The sequence below is a fragment of the Aythya fuligula genome, chromosome 4 (genome assembly GCF_009819795.1).
Source record: "Aythya fuligula isolate bAytFul2 chromosome 4, bAytFul2.pri, whole genome shotgun sequence".
NCBI classification, from domain to species: domain Eukaryota; kingdom Metazoa; phylum Chordata; class Aves; order Anseriformes; family Anatidae; genus Aythya; species Aythya fuligula.
In genome coordinates, this window is record NC_045562.1 from 14729918 (window position 1) to 14747237 (window position 17320).

Here is a 17320-nt window from a genome sequence, read left to right on the forward strand (position 1 = left end):
TCTGCTACAGCTGGTTGGCAGCTGTATGATCCACCACAGCTCACCCTACAGGATAATTACATGCTCATCTTACACATATATGCAGCCAAGGAACAAAAAAAAGGTCACAAAGTAGCCCAACAAAAAAATAAAACACCAATTTGGTGTTTGCTTGCCTCTGTTTTGGCAGCAGCAAGCACCAAAACACTGAGTCCTGCCATCCCTATTCGTTCTGAACCCTACAGAAAGGCCAGAAACAAAGTTAAACATCAGGGCTCTGGGAAACTGATGGAAAGTTCACCCCTCATTTACCAACGTTTCACTCCTGAACTACCCATCTCCCTTCACATTGTGTTTCAAGACTTCTGTATATTAGCTCTTTCACAAAGAAAAAAACTTCTATTCCTATGTGCACATTAGAAAGTTGATTTATCCTTGACAGCTACAAACAAGCATGAGCAGGTTTATTTCCAATATCACTTTTGGCATCCCATTTCCTACAGAAATTCCAACTCTAATTTGATAGTCTCAACATTAAAACGTATTTTCACAGAGAAAAAAAAAAAAAAACACTTGGGAAGGATCTAAAAGCACAGCTTTCCCAGCCTGCATGTTGCTGATGGCAAGTCATAAAAATCAGGCTGTTCTGCCACCATGTCCAGGTGACATCCCTCACAGTAACAATGCAATTTTGTACCAGCATGCTCATCCTCTGAACACTTACCCTTGGGCAAACTGAGCAGCACAGTCTCGTACAGCTCACTAAAAAAGGTCTGTTTTAATCCACTCGATCTGGTTCCCCCGACGATTGCACACCAAGCAGGGCATCTGCTGACCTAAAAGCAAGCACTGAGACTTCCTCTTAGAGGCGCTGCTTTCTTTGCCCCCGTCACCAGGACGAGCTCTCTGGCTGACGCAGAGCAGGGGAGAACAACAGGCGTGGGGAGGCACCAAGAAAAAAAATAAACAAACAACAACCACCAGCACATCTGATAACCACAAGATACTGAGAAGCAGCATGGAGCAGCCTGTACAAACTCCTCAGCCAGCTCCCCGGCGAATCTCCCAGGAGAGACAGAGGATCACGGGTCTGCCGCTGTACTTCCAAGGTTACCTGTCAGTCCGGCAGGTGAAATCCCAGGTAAGGTACACGGTCCCAGAGAGCAGAAACATTTGAACATTTCCTCAAAATATTATTGCTGCGTATCTGTTGATGATGGTGGTGGCAAATGCTTCTCGGTGCTGGCTGATGCAAATAGGTGCACTGAAATAGTGATAGCAGCTTAGTTTGTGCTTTTGTTTGTTTCTGTTCATATTACTTGTGGGGAAAAAAAGGAAAATAAATGATGTAAGGTAACTGTCAATATCTCTAGGATCCCATTATAACAACCATATTATAATATTATAATCATATACCTGTTGAAACTTGGATTGATTTTGACCGATTTCATAGCTACCAGCACAGTGAAAAGCTAACGCAGTATTTTTAACACCGCGACACGGTTATATTGCTCCAGTGCATGATTTATTTACTGAATGCATCCTGAAATCTTCAGGGACACACCACCTGAAGTATATATGAGCTACACGGCATCTGTTTTCTCTTGTTGGTATGAGCTGATGATTTCACATAGGTAGACTAGCTTGGAAACAAGAGAGTTGTTGTTTTTTTTTTTAATTTTATCCCAGGATTTTATTATTAAAAAGACACAAACATATAAATGCTGGAATGCTTTTATCTGTACTATTACTATCATGTATGTTCAGAGCATGACCCTATATTAAGCTGATCACCCTTTTTTAGCACTTGATAATGACAATCCCTATACTTAATGTTACACAGTGATTTTTACCCTAACCATACCTACACTCTCTGTAGTAGGTGCAGATGCAGAAAGTAGAAAAGAAATATGAGTTATGCTGTGCTAGAGGTAGATATAATCAGGAGACCAAAATAGCACTGTGGTTCACAAACACAGGAACAAACAGGTACCACAGAAAACAGGAACAAAAACAAAGAAACAAAAGTAGACTAATAATCTCACTGTTAATTTTTCTGCAGCACTAGAAATTATTCCATGCTTTGCCTTGTTGCAACAGGGCACAACAATAATACACACCAATCTGAAGAGATTTACGTGGGCTGGGCAAGTCGTATTGTCATTTATGAGAAACCAGACACTCAAGAATAAATATATTAAAGACTGTGAACAATTACAAATGCTCCTGGGCAACTACTACTATATCTCCATAGAGCAGAAAGCCTACATTATAAAGTGTGGTTCAAAACTTTCCCATAACATCCAGCCCCGCACCAAGCAAGCATTCACAGGCTTCATTAATTTGCTAGGGACAGAGAGTTTAAAAAGGGCGTTTACACCTTAATAGCACACCGCAGTGCTCAGAGGTTGGGGTCCAGAGGCTAAAGACAGTAGAGAATCTTACACCAGCAGTTTGTCAGAAAACACCAGAAAGACTAGTTAGAAGCTAGCAGGACAGGGAGCAAGGACTGCCAGCAGGATACTTAAGGAAAAAAATTGTTCACTTTAGTTCCTAGAGACCTAGTAGACTTCACTAGTTACTTCTTTCTCCATTTTTGTGAGTATGTATAACTTTGTGTCAAAGAAAATCCCCCAACAAAACAAAATAAACACAAACATAAAACAAGTAAGGAAACCAAAAACTAGAACAGAACTTCTGCGTTACAGGTTTGCGTTCCCAATTCCACATCCCATAACAGCTGCACTTCCTGGGGTATCAGGGTCGCAAGAAGATGGAGAAAAGCACAGAAAGCTTTCCCATTACTTGGGTATGACTGTACTAGGGAACAGAAAGAAGAGTCAGACAGTCATACTTACTTGGGCATGATGTTGCTCTATGAACACAATGTAACTTAAAAGACAAAGCATGCAAAATGCCATTTTGAATACAGGAAGTGCGGTTAATAGGTCAGACTGCTCTCAAGATCCACAATCCTGCCCCTATAGCAAGTAAACTGGCATGATCAAAATTATATGCAGATAGACACTTCAAGGGAATACATTTTTTTTCCCATTCCTTACCCTTTTTAAGTCCCCTGACAAATGCTAAAAGCATTTAATTTAATTAAAATGAAAACTTTCTAATTCAATGCCAAATTAGGATAGTAGAGAAAAAAGCCTAGAGCTTTTTTCTGTTTCTACCTATCAAAAATAACTTTTTTTTCTCTTAAAATACTTCAAAAATAAATATATACATGATCTTTAAAACACCTGTTTAAAAGTACATGACATTTTTTCTCAGCAGTTCTTTTACTTTCAGCACTGTGTGAAAACTAAAAGATCGTCTTGACAAACTGACACTTCCTCCTTTGTAACAGGAATTTAAAGCGTATTGGACAGAACTGAGAGGAACTGTGCTCTTCTTTTATGATGATAAGAAAGCACCAACAGTGAGTAGTGTGCTATCTTTGTAACTGCACGTTGTGTGAGCCGCATCGGTTATTTTCAAGAAGTAATCCCGATGTACCCAAGACACCTCTCTGTGCCCTTTCCCCTCTCCCACCTGCACAGTCCATAAAACAGTACTCAAAGTTGTAACAGAAAGACTTAAAAAAAAAAAAAAAAAAAAACAGAAAAAAACAATAGCATTTAATCTGCCTCATTAAAGCAAAAATGAATTATTTTTTTTTGGCACCTAAGCTACAAATGTATCCAAATTGCTCCATAACATTACTGCATGCTCTTTCCTCAGCTGTGCACTAGAGTAAAAATATATCTTGGTGTGTAACATGACTTTCCTCTATGCAGCTGAGACGAACTTTGGTATGATCATAAAGTACTGTGGCTGTGGGTTTAGCTGAAGTCACAAAACAAGTAATTGGAGAGGTGTCTTGGCTTTAATGTGTAATTATGGAGACTAAGATGAGAAAAATCCAGAAGGCATGTTGTGGGCGCAAAGAGCTTTTGTAAGCAGAAACAAGGGACTGAGCTTTGAAATGTCTGTCAGTGAAATTTAATTCAAGATCTAGAAGAAGTTTTCATGCATTTTCTTCTAAACAGATTTATTCGAAGAGCCACTAGATCTGGGGTGAAAATTACAACTTGTGCTATTTCTTTTTTTGGTTCCTCAGTACTCACAGAAGCTAGATATATCAGCTTTGACCTCAGCAACCAATATTTATCCAAATGAAAACGACTCTTCACAGTTCATCCTGACGTTGTCAAATGAGGAACTAGAAGTGAAGGTAAGAAAAATGAAAGTTATGATTTGTAAGCTGCTTGGGGCGTTACCCCATCTGTCACAGATATTCAGAGCTCCACTCTGACATGAGAGTAGAGCTACCTTCTTTGGTGTGGCCAGGCACCAAAAGGCAGCCAAAGAGGGAAGCAGTGCATAGGAACTTAACACCAGGGAAAATTCCTCTCAAGACATTAGGTAGTTTTCTCTGGAGTATCTGAGAATATAAAGTGAGCAAAGAATTGAACCTAAAAAAAAATAATACACAAAAGAAGTCAGGAAGTACCCCCCTGAAAGGCTCAGGCCATCTGTAAAACCAAGAAGGGCAATAAAATATCTTATTGGCCCCTTGGAACAGCTCAAAAGCCATACTAGAGATTATAGAGCTCAGGGACTACCTTGAAGGATTTGCAGTTGAAACTCACCTACTTCCTTACTTTGGCCTTCCGTTTGGACCACACACCTTACTCCTCTTACTCCAACAGAACCCATAATTTCTTTCCTTCCCACCTCCATCCTCTCTCACTAATTGAACTTGGAGCAACTGGGGAAGCGCAATGCTTCAGGGTGTGACTGACGTAGCTTGGCAGGAGGCTCATTTCCAGGCAAGGCACTTCTAAAGGGATGAAAGTTATCTGAACATGAAAATGTTGCACTTTGTTTGCTGCAGTTATTCTTACACTGTTGCTCTCTGTTCCCTCAGGCTGATAACTGTGAATATGGAAAAGAATGGAAGGGCTTTATTCTCACCGTAGCAAAGGTACGGAAGGGTTTTGTTCTCAATGTCCAAAGTGTGTATGAAGGGTCTTTGTGCATGCAACAAGTTGTCTTGCACAGACATAAAGCTTTGCTTCTAATGTGCTTGCACACACTAACCTGCCTGCTCATCCCCCAAAGAGAGCAAAATTCAGGCTGATTTCACCCCACCTCACCTGCCATGGTATTTAATCAGACACAGCTCCCAGTCCACTGTTTGCTGTCTGGGGAGGAAAGACTTCCAGCATAAGACCATCTCCTGCACCTGTGAAAAAGGGAGCCTGCTCTGAGAGAAACAACTTCTTTAGTTATTTAACATTTGAGGAAGAAATAAATGAAGAAATGGCTCAACCGCACACCTGAGAGAACCCCTTGAGCCCTGTGTTTTATTCTACTGGGGGAAAAAAAAAAAAGTCTTAATCTCCCACCCTGCCTTCATGTGGCACTTAGGAAGAGATGGAACCATATCTGATGTTTCCCTATTATTCTGAACAGCTAACAGGGGCTCCTTTTATTGGTCTAGCAGTCAAAACTCACAGCACTTTGCCAGCTGTAATAGTTTGAAAATCGAAGTAACTAACTTAGATCATTTTATCTCTGGCTTTACTTCTCTGTCTCTTTAGATAGCCAAAACCACTTTTCTCCCCTTTCTTAATGCACGGGGAGTCCTAGGTGTCATCTACATGTTTAAGAAAAGATTGCTAATACTGTGGAATAACTGTGCTATAGTCATTCTATGTATATTCATTCTTACTTGTATGAAACATCTTAGTTAAACTCACTTTGAAAAGAGCAAGACATTCTTTAATAATGACCAGTAGAAAATAAAGGAAGTTTCTTCACAGATAACTTTCTGTTGGTGTAGCTGAACCACTCAAAAAGATGAAGTGAGCTGAAGTAGATTAAGTTGCATTTATGTAGCCTTTTGCAGTATAGAATCCCTGATACTTTGCAGTTGCTCACATTGTTCCCACTTTAATCTGGTAAACCACAATGCAGATGTATTTGCCCCACTATTTTAACATAAACAGGTCTGCAGTGTCTTATTCAAAGCAGCATACCCAGACCGTCCAGATTATCACACTTGCTTAAATTGAGCAGGTAAGAAAGAGCTCTGCATGCCAGCTGCATTCTGCAGATTGCTGTGATGGCACAGAAACAGTTGCTCACAACATTTGTCCAGTCTTTTCATTTCTAACTATGCTGTTCCTTTTTAGTTGTCAGTTCCACCGGATGAGTTGTTGCTACCTGAACAACTTATGAGAATGCACGAAGTGCTAGAGAAAGAAAAGAAAAGAAGGATCACGCTTGATGACCATTCCAATGCATCCTTGAATAAAAAAAGCCTTCACGAAAGCCTTCCTGAAAGCCTTCCCAGCAAGGACAACAGCAGTACAGCCACTGCTATGCCAGCGTAAGCTCTGACAGAAGTATGCAAACCCCAACCTGACTAGAGAGCCTTCACTTCTTTCCGAGTATTGTTTTCATAGAGGTTTGAAATTCAACTGTTATACATGGGGTTTAAAATATTCAATGAACAAGATCTACCTCAAAGCCTTTCAGAGATTTGGTAAGGGAAAGATTACTCCTGCAGCTTTTCCACACTGCCTTTTGTTTTGCAAAGGTTGAGTGTAGTGTATTGCTACGCTTGATAAACCTTTTAGAAAACCACATTAGACTGGCATATCTGCCCTTCTGAGAACATGCTGATTACCCTTCAAAGTAATTCCATGTTGCTCTTCTCACATTTTTTTTGCAAGGGTTCATAAAGCAATCTATCTGAACAAACGTGACACTTCCTCTATGAGAAGGGCAGAGCACTGCTGTCCTGAATTATGCTCCTGTAATAGCATTATTCATCAGGAGTCCTTCAGATGTCATGCCCCTTGGCAGCCATGGCTAATTACCTTGGATGAGCCTAGCACTGTTAAGAAGCATCAGCCTGGTAGACCACATCTCTTTGCACAGCTCGGAATGACACAGCCTTTCTTGTGTAACTTGCATTCACGCTGTTTCTTCCCTCCCATCTGTGCAGCTGCTTCTATGCAGTATCTCGGAAAGAAGCGATAGAGATGTTGGAAAAGAATCCTTCCTGTGGGAATTTGATCCTGCGTCCTGGCAGCGACAACAAGAACTACGCAATCACTGTCCGACATGGGCCAAAGTAGGTTGAGTCCATAATATATTTCACAACTAGTACGTACTGTATTAAAAGCTGAATTAATAATACCCAAAGTTGACATGCGAAGCATATTCCTCACCTTCAGACTATTCTGAACAAGGCAAACGGGGCAAGAAGGGCATGGGCCTGAGACCAACTTGCCAGTTCTCTCCTCCTCCAAAGCCAGTTAGACTAAACAAAGAAGCAATAGAGATCCACCAGCAAAAGCCAGTTTCCTTGGGAAAACACTTTCCCAGCTGCTGTCCAGCCATGAAACCCTACTCATAAGAAATCCTTGTGCAGAATGAAAATGGAACAGGCCTTATCCCTTTGTAAAATGAATACAGAAAAATGAAAGAAATGTTTTCAAACAGTAACTTGGACTAGAAACACACCACATTTTAACTGAATTGCCCCATTTTAGCTTTGCTTTTAGTTTCAGAAGAGTCACCTGAGACACCAGGAAACAACATTTGCAATTCCCAGTGTTCCTAAACTATGACAAGAAAAAACACATCTTGCCACACACCTTCAATAGGCTCTGGGGATATTACAGAACACATCCATTGCTCCTGCAGAGGAATTCATGACAGCAATGGTACATCATAAGTTATTTCATTTCTAACAGCGTATCAACTGTCATTTCCTTTCCTTTCAGTGTCCCGTGCATAAAACACTACAGAGTGATGTCTAAAGAAACAAGTTACATTATTGAATTGGAAAGAAAGGTAAATGAGCAATTCCCTCTTTAGAGATTCTTAAGAAGGTGTAAGAAATATTGCTTTATAGAAAGTTAGAAAAGCTACAGTAAATTCCTAACTATAATTTGTGAGAAAATATCTATTTTACCTCTCTTTAGCCCATCTTGTCTTTCTTTAGTCTTTTGCCTCTGTTAGGCTAACCAATCTACAGAAAAAAAAAATCTAAAATCAGAAGAGGAAAAAGTACCCACAACCTCTTCTCTTCTACTGAAAATATAATCAAACCACCAGCAACCACAAAACACTCAAGATTGCTTTTTCTTTTTCCCCGTAATTCAGCCTTCAGTAATAAGTCTGAGAAGTGAGCTCTTATTGCAGCTAGAGGAAGTTCAAAGTGCATTTCACATAACTCTGAGAAATAAAAATAACTTAGTTGAGGTGCAATCAAGTGCGTACGGACCTTATTACTTGGTTTTAAATATTTTTTCCACTTTCCTTAAGAGTTGTTTAACCAGTGGCCTGAGAAACATCCTAACCATTTGAAAAAGCATTTGCTGTTAAACTACCTGCTGAAAGAGCACCAGCAGTCATTGAAGAGCATGAAAGTGCACAGAGCTAAACCTTTTTTGGTTTGTTACTCATTTGGTAGAAGGGAAGGAGTTGTATGTTTGAGGATCAGCCTGCAGAAAGCTCCAGGGAGACCTTACTATTTGTCAGGGAGTGTAACTAAAAAAGGGTAGATTTATAATAGATATAAGGAAAAATTTCTTTACTGTGAGGGTGCTGAGGCCCTGGCACAGGCTGCCCAGAGGAGCTGTGGATGCCCCATCCCTGGAGGTGCTCAGGGCCAGGCTGGATGGGGCTTTGGGCAACCTGGTCTGGTGGGAGATGTCCCTGCCCATGGCAGAGAGGTGGAATTGGATGATCTTTAAGGTCCCTTCCAACACAAACCATTCTCTAATTCTATGATAAAAACATTGCCATATGTTGCAGGGAGCTGTCCTAGACCTCACTGCATTGAAATGCTAGATGCAAATCCAGTACCAATCATTCAGAGAACATTGCTAGGCACACCAGCCTGCCAGCATGTTTTCAAAATGTATTCTCTCTAACGCATGCAGTATGTTTTGTTTGATGTTTTCTTTTTGTTTGTTTTGTTTTTCTGTGAAACAGGTGTCACTTGCAAGTCTTCAGGATGTCATCAATTACTTTGTGACCCAAACCCAAGGAAACTTGAAACCATTTGTCATGGGGGCATGCCACAATGCTCTGCGGACGGCCCACAGTTCTGAAAGCAAAACACAGAGAAGTCCTGTTGAAGGACAGAGGCACAAGGAGGAGCTTACAGGAACTCCACTATTACAGCTAAGCTGAAAGCATTTCCCATGCTGAAATTCAGTTCCTTTCTTCAAACAACTAGCCACAATATTTCCAAAGATACAAGGAAAGGTTAAGAACATGAACTTACCTAAAGCCCTTACCTCTGTTTGATACAAGCCAGATGTACATATAAACACTGCCTAGCTGAAACCTGTGTTATTTTAGGATGCGAGAGATTGTGATGAGGTGGCACGGGTGTTTCAGCATTGGTAGAAACTGGTGCCAGAGTTTTCTTTCTATGCAGTCATTATTCTTGAATAGCACTTTTTAAAATAAATGTTCACATATTTACCATATATATTTTGAAAATGGAGATAAATAGATGGAAACATGTACTTCTTACTCCTAAATCCATCAAGGAGGCCATATCTGTCAAAACAGCCTTGTTAAGAGTAGCATGATCTTGACACAGAATCCTCCCTACTCCAAGCATTAAAGAGACAGAGCCGGGTGCTAAATGCCTCATTTTGCATGCAGGAACATTCCTGCAACTATTTAGGAAGTAATTAATTTAATGTAAGAAATTAAGGGAAAGCTAATGTAAATTTTGAGCAGACTATAAAAAAAAGCATGAATGAGAAAGATCTTTAATGCTGATACAAAATTAAATCTCTGCAAATCAACTGCTCTTGCAAAGAAAAACATTTTGAAAGAAAGGTATTTGGAGTGTTCTAGCAGAAAGGCAGCTGGTTCTTCATTGCTGCAGGGAGATGACTAGCTCTAGCTGCTGCATGAGAACATAGCGTCAAAAAAATCCTAGACACACACAAGGTTTTCATTACAAAGCCAAAAAGCAGTTCTGAGATTCCAGGTGCTGCAACGAACCTCTGCACTGCTAGCACTGTACTGGCAGTACTGGAGACCTGGAAGACCAGCAAATCTCCCCAGCCCAAAGCTCACTTGCCCAGCCTGAGTTGAGCCCTTTTAGCGTGATCCTGCTGAGCACCTGCTGGGACTTTGGGGAAAAAAGCAACACTAAATTGAAAAATGGACTGTATCAAACACAATTTCATGCCAAATCTGCTCACTCCCCTCTACACAAGCTCCAACATCGACACATTCACCCTCTGCATCAGCAATTCAGAAAATCTGAAAACATGAAAAACAACTTTAATAGCCACTTGACATGCACAGTTCTTCCATATGAAGTCCTCTTATGTAATTACTTGTGAAGTGTTCTCTAGGTTAACTTATATCCAGAAAATCTTAAGAGGTCAGCTAAAAAGCATTTATAGACCTGTTTTGCATTTTTGTTTTTTCTATCACCAAATGTTAAAATGAGAGGAACCCACCCGTAGAACAGACATGCATCCACCAGATACACACAGTAAGAACAGTACAGGGATACAGCCTTATCTGTCAGTTCTGGCCCTGATACTTGCCATCCTCTATCTGGAATTTTTGGCAAGGTCCTCACAAAGCTGTATGCATTGTCATTAGCAAGAGCCATTCAGCCATTCCGTTACTTGTATCTGAAAATTGATTTTAAACCCTGAGGGCTGTCAGATGGCCTTCTAGCAAAGTAGTGAGAGTAACACTATTTTTCTACACTGCTTACTTCAAAAGCAGAAGCATGTTAACACCACACCAATGCACCAGAGCATACTTACTGAAAATTTCTTTTGCAGCTTACAACTGTGAGAGGTGACAGTGCTCTTCATTTAACCTAAACATTCAAGTAAGACATCCTTAGTACTAATTACTGATTTCAGTTTAGAGTTTAGATTCTACCACATGGAAGTATATTTTGGTTGTTATTTAGAAGTGAAAACTTACTGTCTGCTTGTACTTTCTCTACACTGTAAATGTAGTAATCCTTTCTCTTGTTTCAGAAAAAAAATCTCTATAAGAAGTTCTTAAAAAAAAAAAAAGAAATAAGTTAGGTAGTTTAAAAAGCACTATTAATAATCTAAAAAATATCTATAAGCTATACTGACCATAAAACTATATACACCTTTACAGAAGGCATCCTGTATGTAAGGGCAAATCCCATATATTGAAATAATTATGTTGATTCCAGCTATTCAGTTCCATACATCTTGGTGTTTAAGTGCCCAGCCTAATAGCTATTGTTCCTGACTACAAGTATCTGAGAAGGTGGGGAGAAAAGAAGGGTAAAATTCCTAACCAATAACGTTAATTAAATGTGAAGATATTCCTAAATCTTAACAAAGGATAATCAAGGATAAACAGTGAAGTAGTTAATACCTTTTGCAACAACCACAGGATTTAGAGATGGGCATTCACTGTCTCTAAAGCTTAAAAATATTAAAAGGTTTGTAGTTCTTTTTTTTTTTTTAAAAAAAAGTTTGTAGCTCTTTTTTTTTTTTTTTTTTTTAACCCCACTTCACTATCATCACTGGGGAAAACCAAAAAAAAAACAATCCACCCTCCCTCAGCCACATGGACTATGAGCTACACTACCCAGTGTTTAAATGACAGAGAAGATAAGGTGTTGTTACAGATGCTTTTGTAATACACCTCTGCCTCAATACAGAGCAAAGCAAGTCCCTCGTTATTTCCAATAAGCAGGTTCTTTATATTTATATACCCTAGTAACTGAAAAACCTCAGTGCAACTCAGACCCATGCTGTGGACAGGTGTACAGCATAACCATCCACTGTAAGGAAATGGTACCAGAAGGAGCAGCTGAGGAAACAGCGTTTGCTGTGACAAACATCTGCAGCCATTTGCCTTTACCTCCTTTCAAAGTCATCTCTTGCTACAGCACTCTCAATTTGGTAAGGGCAGAAAGGCTCAACCACACTGAACATTTTCTCTTTCTTGAAGGCAAAGTTTTATTGTTGAAAGTGTTAACTCAGCTCTCCGATAGGGTTCCACTTTCCCCATATTGCAGTATTCCCCAGAGAACAGTCTTAGTGCAGATAATGAACAATTCCAGGTGTCTTGACTTCAGGGGAGCTATGACAATTTTTATACCTGTTCAAGACCTGCCTCCCTCTGTTTCCATGTGGAGACTGACATTAAGACAGCTGCTCTGACACACAGCATCACGTACAGTTCAGAAGAGAGCACCAACAACACAACAGAGCAGCTCATCTGCTTTTAAGTGGAAGTCTAAACATTTTGGATGGATTATCCCTCGTGTAGATGGCAAGATTGAAATTCTCATTTGAGAAGAAAATAACACGTGAAATGGATTTGACAAAAATATCATAAAATGGCAGTTTCCCCAGTTTTTGCAATCTTCTCTAAGCAGTGCTTAATTTGCACATGGGGACAATTTGTTACGTTCACCGTTCTTCTCGCTTTCTTCAGCTCCCCACAACTTAAAACAAATCTTGTCTTTAAGGTAAGGACTGTACTGGACATTCCATCTCATGGAGTGACCAATCCTCCCTTGAGTAAACAGGTTTGAAGGTAACAGGAGATGAAACAAGTCCAGTTTGTCTTCAGTGCAAAGCAACTGACTTTCACCATTTGTTTTAATTAAGGCTTCACCAAAAAGAAATATATAGTACCATCTTTAATAGCTGAAAATTAGCACACTCCTTTCAAAACAAATGGTCCTGGAGTGACTTTTGCACCTCTACCATCAATTGTCTTCCTGAACAAAGTAGTATCTCACTGGTGGCCCTGGCAAGTCTTCATCTCCATCAGTCTCTGGAGCAAATGATACTGTCAAATCCACATACTTTTTATCAGCAGATGGCTTCACAAGCTTTTGCATCCTACAAAGAAACAAACAGTTTATTGAGGTAACAGAAGAAGGATTGACAATGGGAATTCAGAGCCAGACTAGGAGAAATTTCACTACCAGCAATGAAGCCCAACATACCAGAAACCACATTAAAATGGAGAAGGATCTTCCTTTTAACAATGGACACAAATAGACACACAGGTTGTTCCTGTCTGAGCTATAGCAAATGGCTTTATTCTACTTCTCTTGACACAGGCCTCAGCCTGCTAGTGAGCTATTCCATTGCTCACTAACAACCACTCAGAAGAAATTACAAGAGAAAATGGCCACTTGGGATTCCTCACCCACGTGATTTGTCTTTGGCACCCTATTAAGGCACAAGATAAAAGTAGCTTTCTGTGCAGAAATTTGGTCATGAAGTAGGACCAAATTCTTGGTCTACCAATAATGGCTGGTTTTAAGACTTTAATAGGCAGACCCCCTCCAATGCAGACACCAGATATGCAGTTCTCATAGAAAGCAATTCTACTGAATTCTAACAATTCTACTGACTTTCCAAGTCCTTGAATTTTGAAAGTGAAGAGCTATGAGGGGGAGAAACGGAAAAGAACTAGGACTTATTCTTCAGGGACAGCAAAGCAAGCTCTAACAAGGTAATCACGTCACATTTCAGTACGACTTCCCCTCTTTGCCCTCTGGAGTCCTATTACAGCAATAAGCAATAGCTGCACCTTGGAGACTTAAATTGCACAATAATTACTTAGATCAACCTCACTTTCACTGCATATCTCTGGATGTCTCAAAACTATTTTTTTTTTTTTCTCCAACTTGGAGCACTGGTTCACAAGGCCAGCTCAAATGCTAGGAGGCTTGAGGAACACATTTATTTCTATTCCTCACAGGACACTTCAGAGAATGATTTTACTTCTGGCTAAGCCTTAGCACACAGGACAAAAAGCTGCTTTCCCCAAAAGTACTTGTTCCCTCACAAGAACACAAAGCATTAGACTCTTCTTAGCAGAGATATTCATGTCATATCCATTTGCATGAGGAATCCTCAAAGTACAGAGCAAGGTGAGTAAACGTCCCTAAAACCTGCACCTAAGGACTACGCTTCCAGTCAGTGCTGTAATTCTGAAATGAAGACAGCATTTTGAAACACTTGTTGTCCTAATATAGCAAGATTTTAAACACCTTAAGAAAAAAAAAAAAACTGCAAGCAAGACCTGAATTTGCTGTGCACGTATCTTTCAAAGCTTTTGGGACTTCTTGTAACAGAATCCCACAAGCTGTAACTACATGGAAAGCTTGAACAGTCTCAGGGTTAATGGAAAATCTTGATCTTTACACAGAGGCAGCTTCAAAGCAGGCCTTTGACTTTATTACAAACTCCACTCACTCAAAATGATTTATACAGCTGTAGGAGAAGGAATATAAACAACTGTTCTGAGGTGGGCTATAAATTCACATCTTGGTATGCCAGGCACCCTACAGGCAGCACCAACATAGACTCTTCTCTCCCTGGAATTTTCTCACACAAGTAATACTTTCCCTAAAGTTACCTACTAGCAGATTACTGATCAATACTTATTTGTCAGCACTGACCAACAAACACTTCAGAGGAGTTGCAATGGACAAATTTTGAGCTACAGAAGTTCAATCAACACGTAAAAGTAAAATTAAACTTGGGTCAGATCTGGCTATTCCTTTGCAAAGGTCTATCAATCAAAAAATAATAATAATGGCCTGTACTCACACCCTCTCAAATTTCTAGTTTGTTATACCCTGATGTCCTGTCAGTAAGCATCACTCACAGTCTTGCAAACTTCATTTTTAAAAGGCCTAAAGTAAACTAGAATCTCAAGGAATTACCACAGACTAAACAGGCTACCATTAATCTCAGCTTGCAACCAACACATTAACTCCTTCCTGAATGTCTTCCCCTACTTTCAGAACTAAGTTGCTAAATATCACCATTAGTTTTAAGCCTGTTTAGAAAGGATCACTTAGTATTGTTTTGATTAAACCAAGCTATATTCCGTCTCCAAAAAGTTACTGTCAGACTTCTTTGGGTTTCTCATTCTGACATTCATCAATTAGAGTCAATAGAGTTGCATTTTCTAAGTCTCCTGTCCTCAGCACAGAAGTTAATTCACCACAAGAATTAATTCACTTTTTTTTTTTTTTTTAAAGGAACAAAGTACCTTTTTTCTTTCCCAAATATAAACAACTAGAAACCACTTCGGGAGAAAATACTGCTGTCAGACACACATTCGTATGATACAGCCAGTGAACATAATTTGTAGGTGCATTCACATCCCTGGATCCATTTTCCCGTTATACTTACGTCAGCTTTAATCTTTTAATATGACCTGGCATCACAGGAACATACAGCATTTTGACTCCTTGTACAACCATTGTTGGTTCAATTCCATATTTCTCCTGGAATTCACAAATTAGAATGTATTAAAGGACTATGCCAGCTGCACAACCCAGCAGACACAACTACGGTTACTACTACAGCTAATTATTGAGAACCATAGGATTCCAAAAAGAAAATGAGATAATACATGGATGTTGACAGAAGTTTTAATACGATACATTTAAACAAATGGAATTAAAGAATTTGAAAATAAGCTTGGATGTGTGAACTTACAGATTTAAGCTCCCATTGAAATTCTTTCTAGAATTATTCTGATTTAAACAACAATTTGACAAGGTCAAAAAAAAAGTCAACAACCCAAAACAAGAAAATGCTTTCTTCTCATCTTTCATTAACTCAGTACAACAGATATCTTACTCTGACAGCGTTTATGAAGTCCAACAGTGTAAAATCCTCTTTTCCATAAATTGTCCACCTGTCCCAGATTGTAAATGATATCCCATTTCTGTTTTAAAAAGAGAAATATGGTTTGTTACTTCAGAACAGACATTTCCTTTAAACATATATTGAAGAATTGCTCTCTCTTCTAGTGACTTGCTGTTTTATCTCAAGCAAAAATCTCTTCCCTGTCTCCTGCCATTTCTCCAGCCCTTTTACCTGGCTAAGTGCAAGACACAAAGCTGTAACTGGGTAAACATAATATCTGGCAATGAATTTACTGAGTTTTCAGGCCTACTGAAAAATAGGTTTTGTATTGACCAAGATACAGAAGTGCATCGAGTCTGAGCAGACAGGATATTTATTAATAACTGTGCTGCATATCTATCTCGTCTAGATTTTTAGAGCCTAGCTACCAACAGCTTCCACTGAAAACAAAACTAAGCCCTTAAAACCACTAGCTTTAAAATTAGGACAGAAGAGTGTATGAGCTGCATTTCCACACAGGAAATTGAGTGATGTATTATGGGACATCCTTGGCAGCAGTATATGGCTAATAGAACTTGATAGCACACACAAAGTTATTCATCATCTTCCAAGTTTAAAGAATGAAAATAACCAACCTTGAATATCTGTATTTTTTAACTGGAGTATGACCACAAACTTTGGATCCATTACACTTCTGCTATACAAGCACGTATGGATTTAATCTCATTACCTACGTTTAGTAAGTACAAATCTCACACATGTAATGTCTCACCAACTTCTAAGTGAGAGACATCAGGTTTCCAGAATACTGCCCTTCTACCATCATCCTTCCACCATCACCCTTCCTACCTGATTTCAGTTCTTCTTACTTCAGCAGTTTCTGTAAAGACCATTATGGGAATGGCTAAGTTGAGAAAACAGTTCTTGTATGCATCAGCTGGGTAACCACCCACAACTTTGATGAGTTCCAGTGCAACCTGCAATACATCAGAATCACTTGCTTCCATAAGACCCACATTAATTTAATTAGGAGGCCACACCACTGTAGGATAAGTTGTTGAGGAGATCACCCTTTGAGCAATCCACAAAGTAAATCACGTTAAACGCAACCCAAACATACCACAGAAATAAATTCTTCTGCTGCTGCTGCAAATGTTTAAAATGTTCAAAACTCTTCCTAACGCAGGACTCTTACACAATTCTTTAATTCAAGACACCCCGCCCCAAGGCTTGCAGTTCTGTTGAGGTGCATGGATGTGAATTAATACTGAATAGATCATTTCCACTCTTGATGCTGCCACTCTGACGGTAATAATAACGGCAAAAAACAAACCGAAACACTTATCTTCAACTCCTCTTTCTGGTCAGCAAGCCAGAAATAAAAGTACTGAGGGCTTACCACAGCTGAAACCACGAGTGACCTTTCGTACTTGCACAGAAGAGAATAGAAGAATATGTCCTGGTTTCAGCTGAGGTAGAGTCAATTTTCTTCATAGTAGCTGGTATGGTGCCATGTTTTGGATTTAGGAGGAAAGTAATGCTGATAACACACTGATGTTTTCCATTGTTGCTGAGCAGTGCTTACACTAAGTCAAGGACTGTTCAATGTCTCACACCATCCTGCCAGAGAGGAGGGCTGGGGGTGCACCAGAAGC

At 39.6% G+C, this 17320-nt stretch overlaps 2 protein-coding genes across 2 annotated transcripts in view; one reads left to right on the top strand and one right to left on the bottom strand.

Moving 5' to 3' along the window:
- Positions 1–997: 997 nt before the first annotated feature.
- STAP1 (signal transducing adaptor family member 1) lies at positions 998–9189 on the top strand. Its single transcript, XM_032186217.1, has 8 exons — positions 998–1120; positions 3338–3409; positions 4091–4204; positions 4901–4957; positions 6171–6367; positions 6989–7117; positions 7773–7842; positions 8989–9189. The coding sequence occupies exons 1-8, from the start codon at positions 998–1000 to the stop codon at positions 9187–9189; spliced, it is 963 nt and encodes a 320-aa protein (XP_032042108.1).
- A 2779-nt stretch (positions 9190–11968) lies between these two features.
- The window catches only part of UBA6 (ubiquitin like modifier activating enzyme 6), a 31956-nt gene continuing 26604 nt past the window's right edge, over positions 11969–17320 (bottom strand). Inside the window, exons 31-34 of the mRNA XM_032186700.1 lie at positions 16515–16642; positions 15657–15744; positions 15204–15298; positions 11969–12887 (exon numbers count right to left, since the gene is read on the bottom strand). Of these exons, the coding sequence (XP_032042591.1) occupies positions 12752–12887; positions 15204–15298; positions 15657–15744; positions 16515–16642 (447 nt within the window). The 3' untranslated portion in view covers positions 11969–12751. The remainder of the gene's footprint in view (positions 12888–15203; positions 15299–15656; positions 15745–16514; positions 16643–17320) is intronic.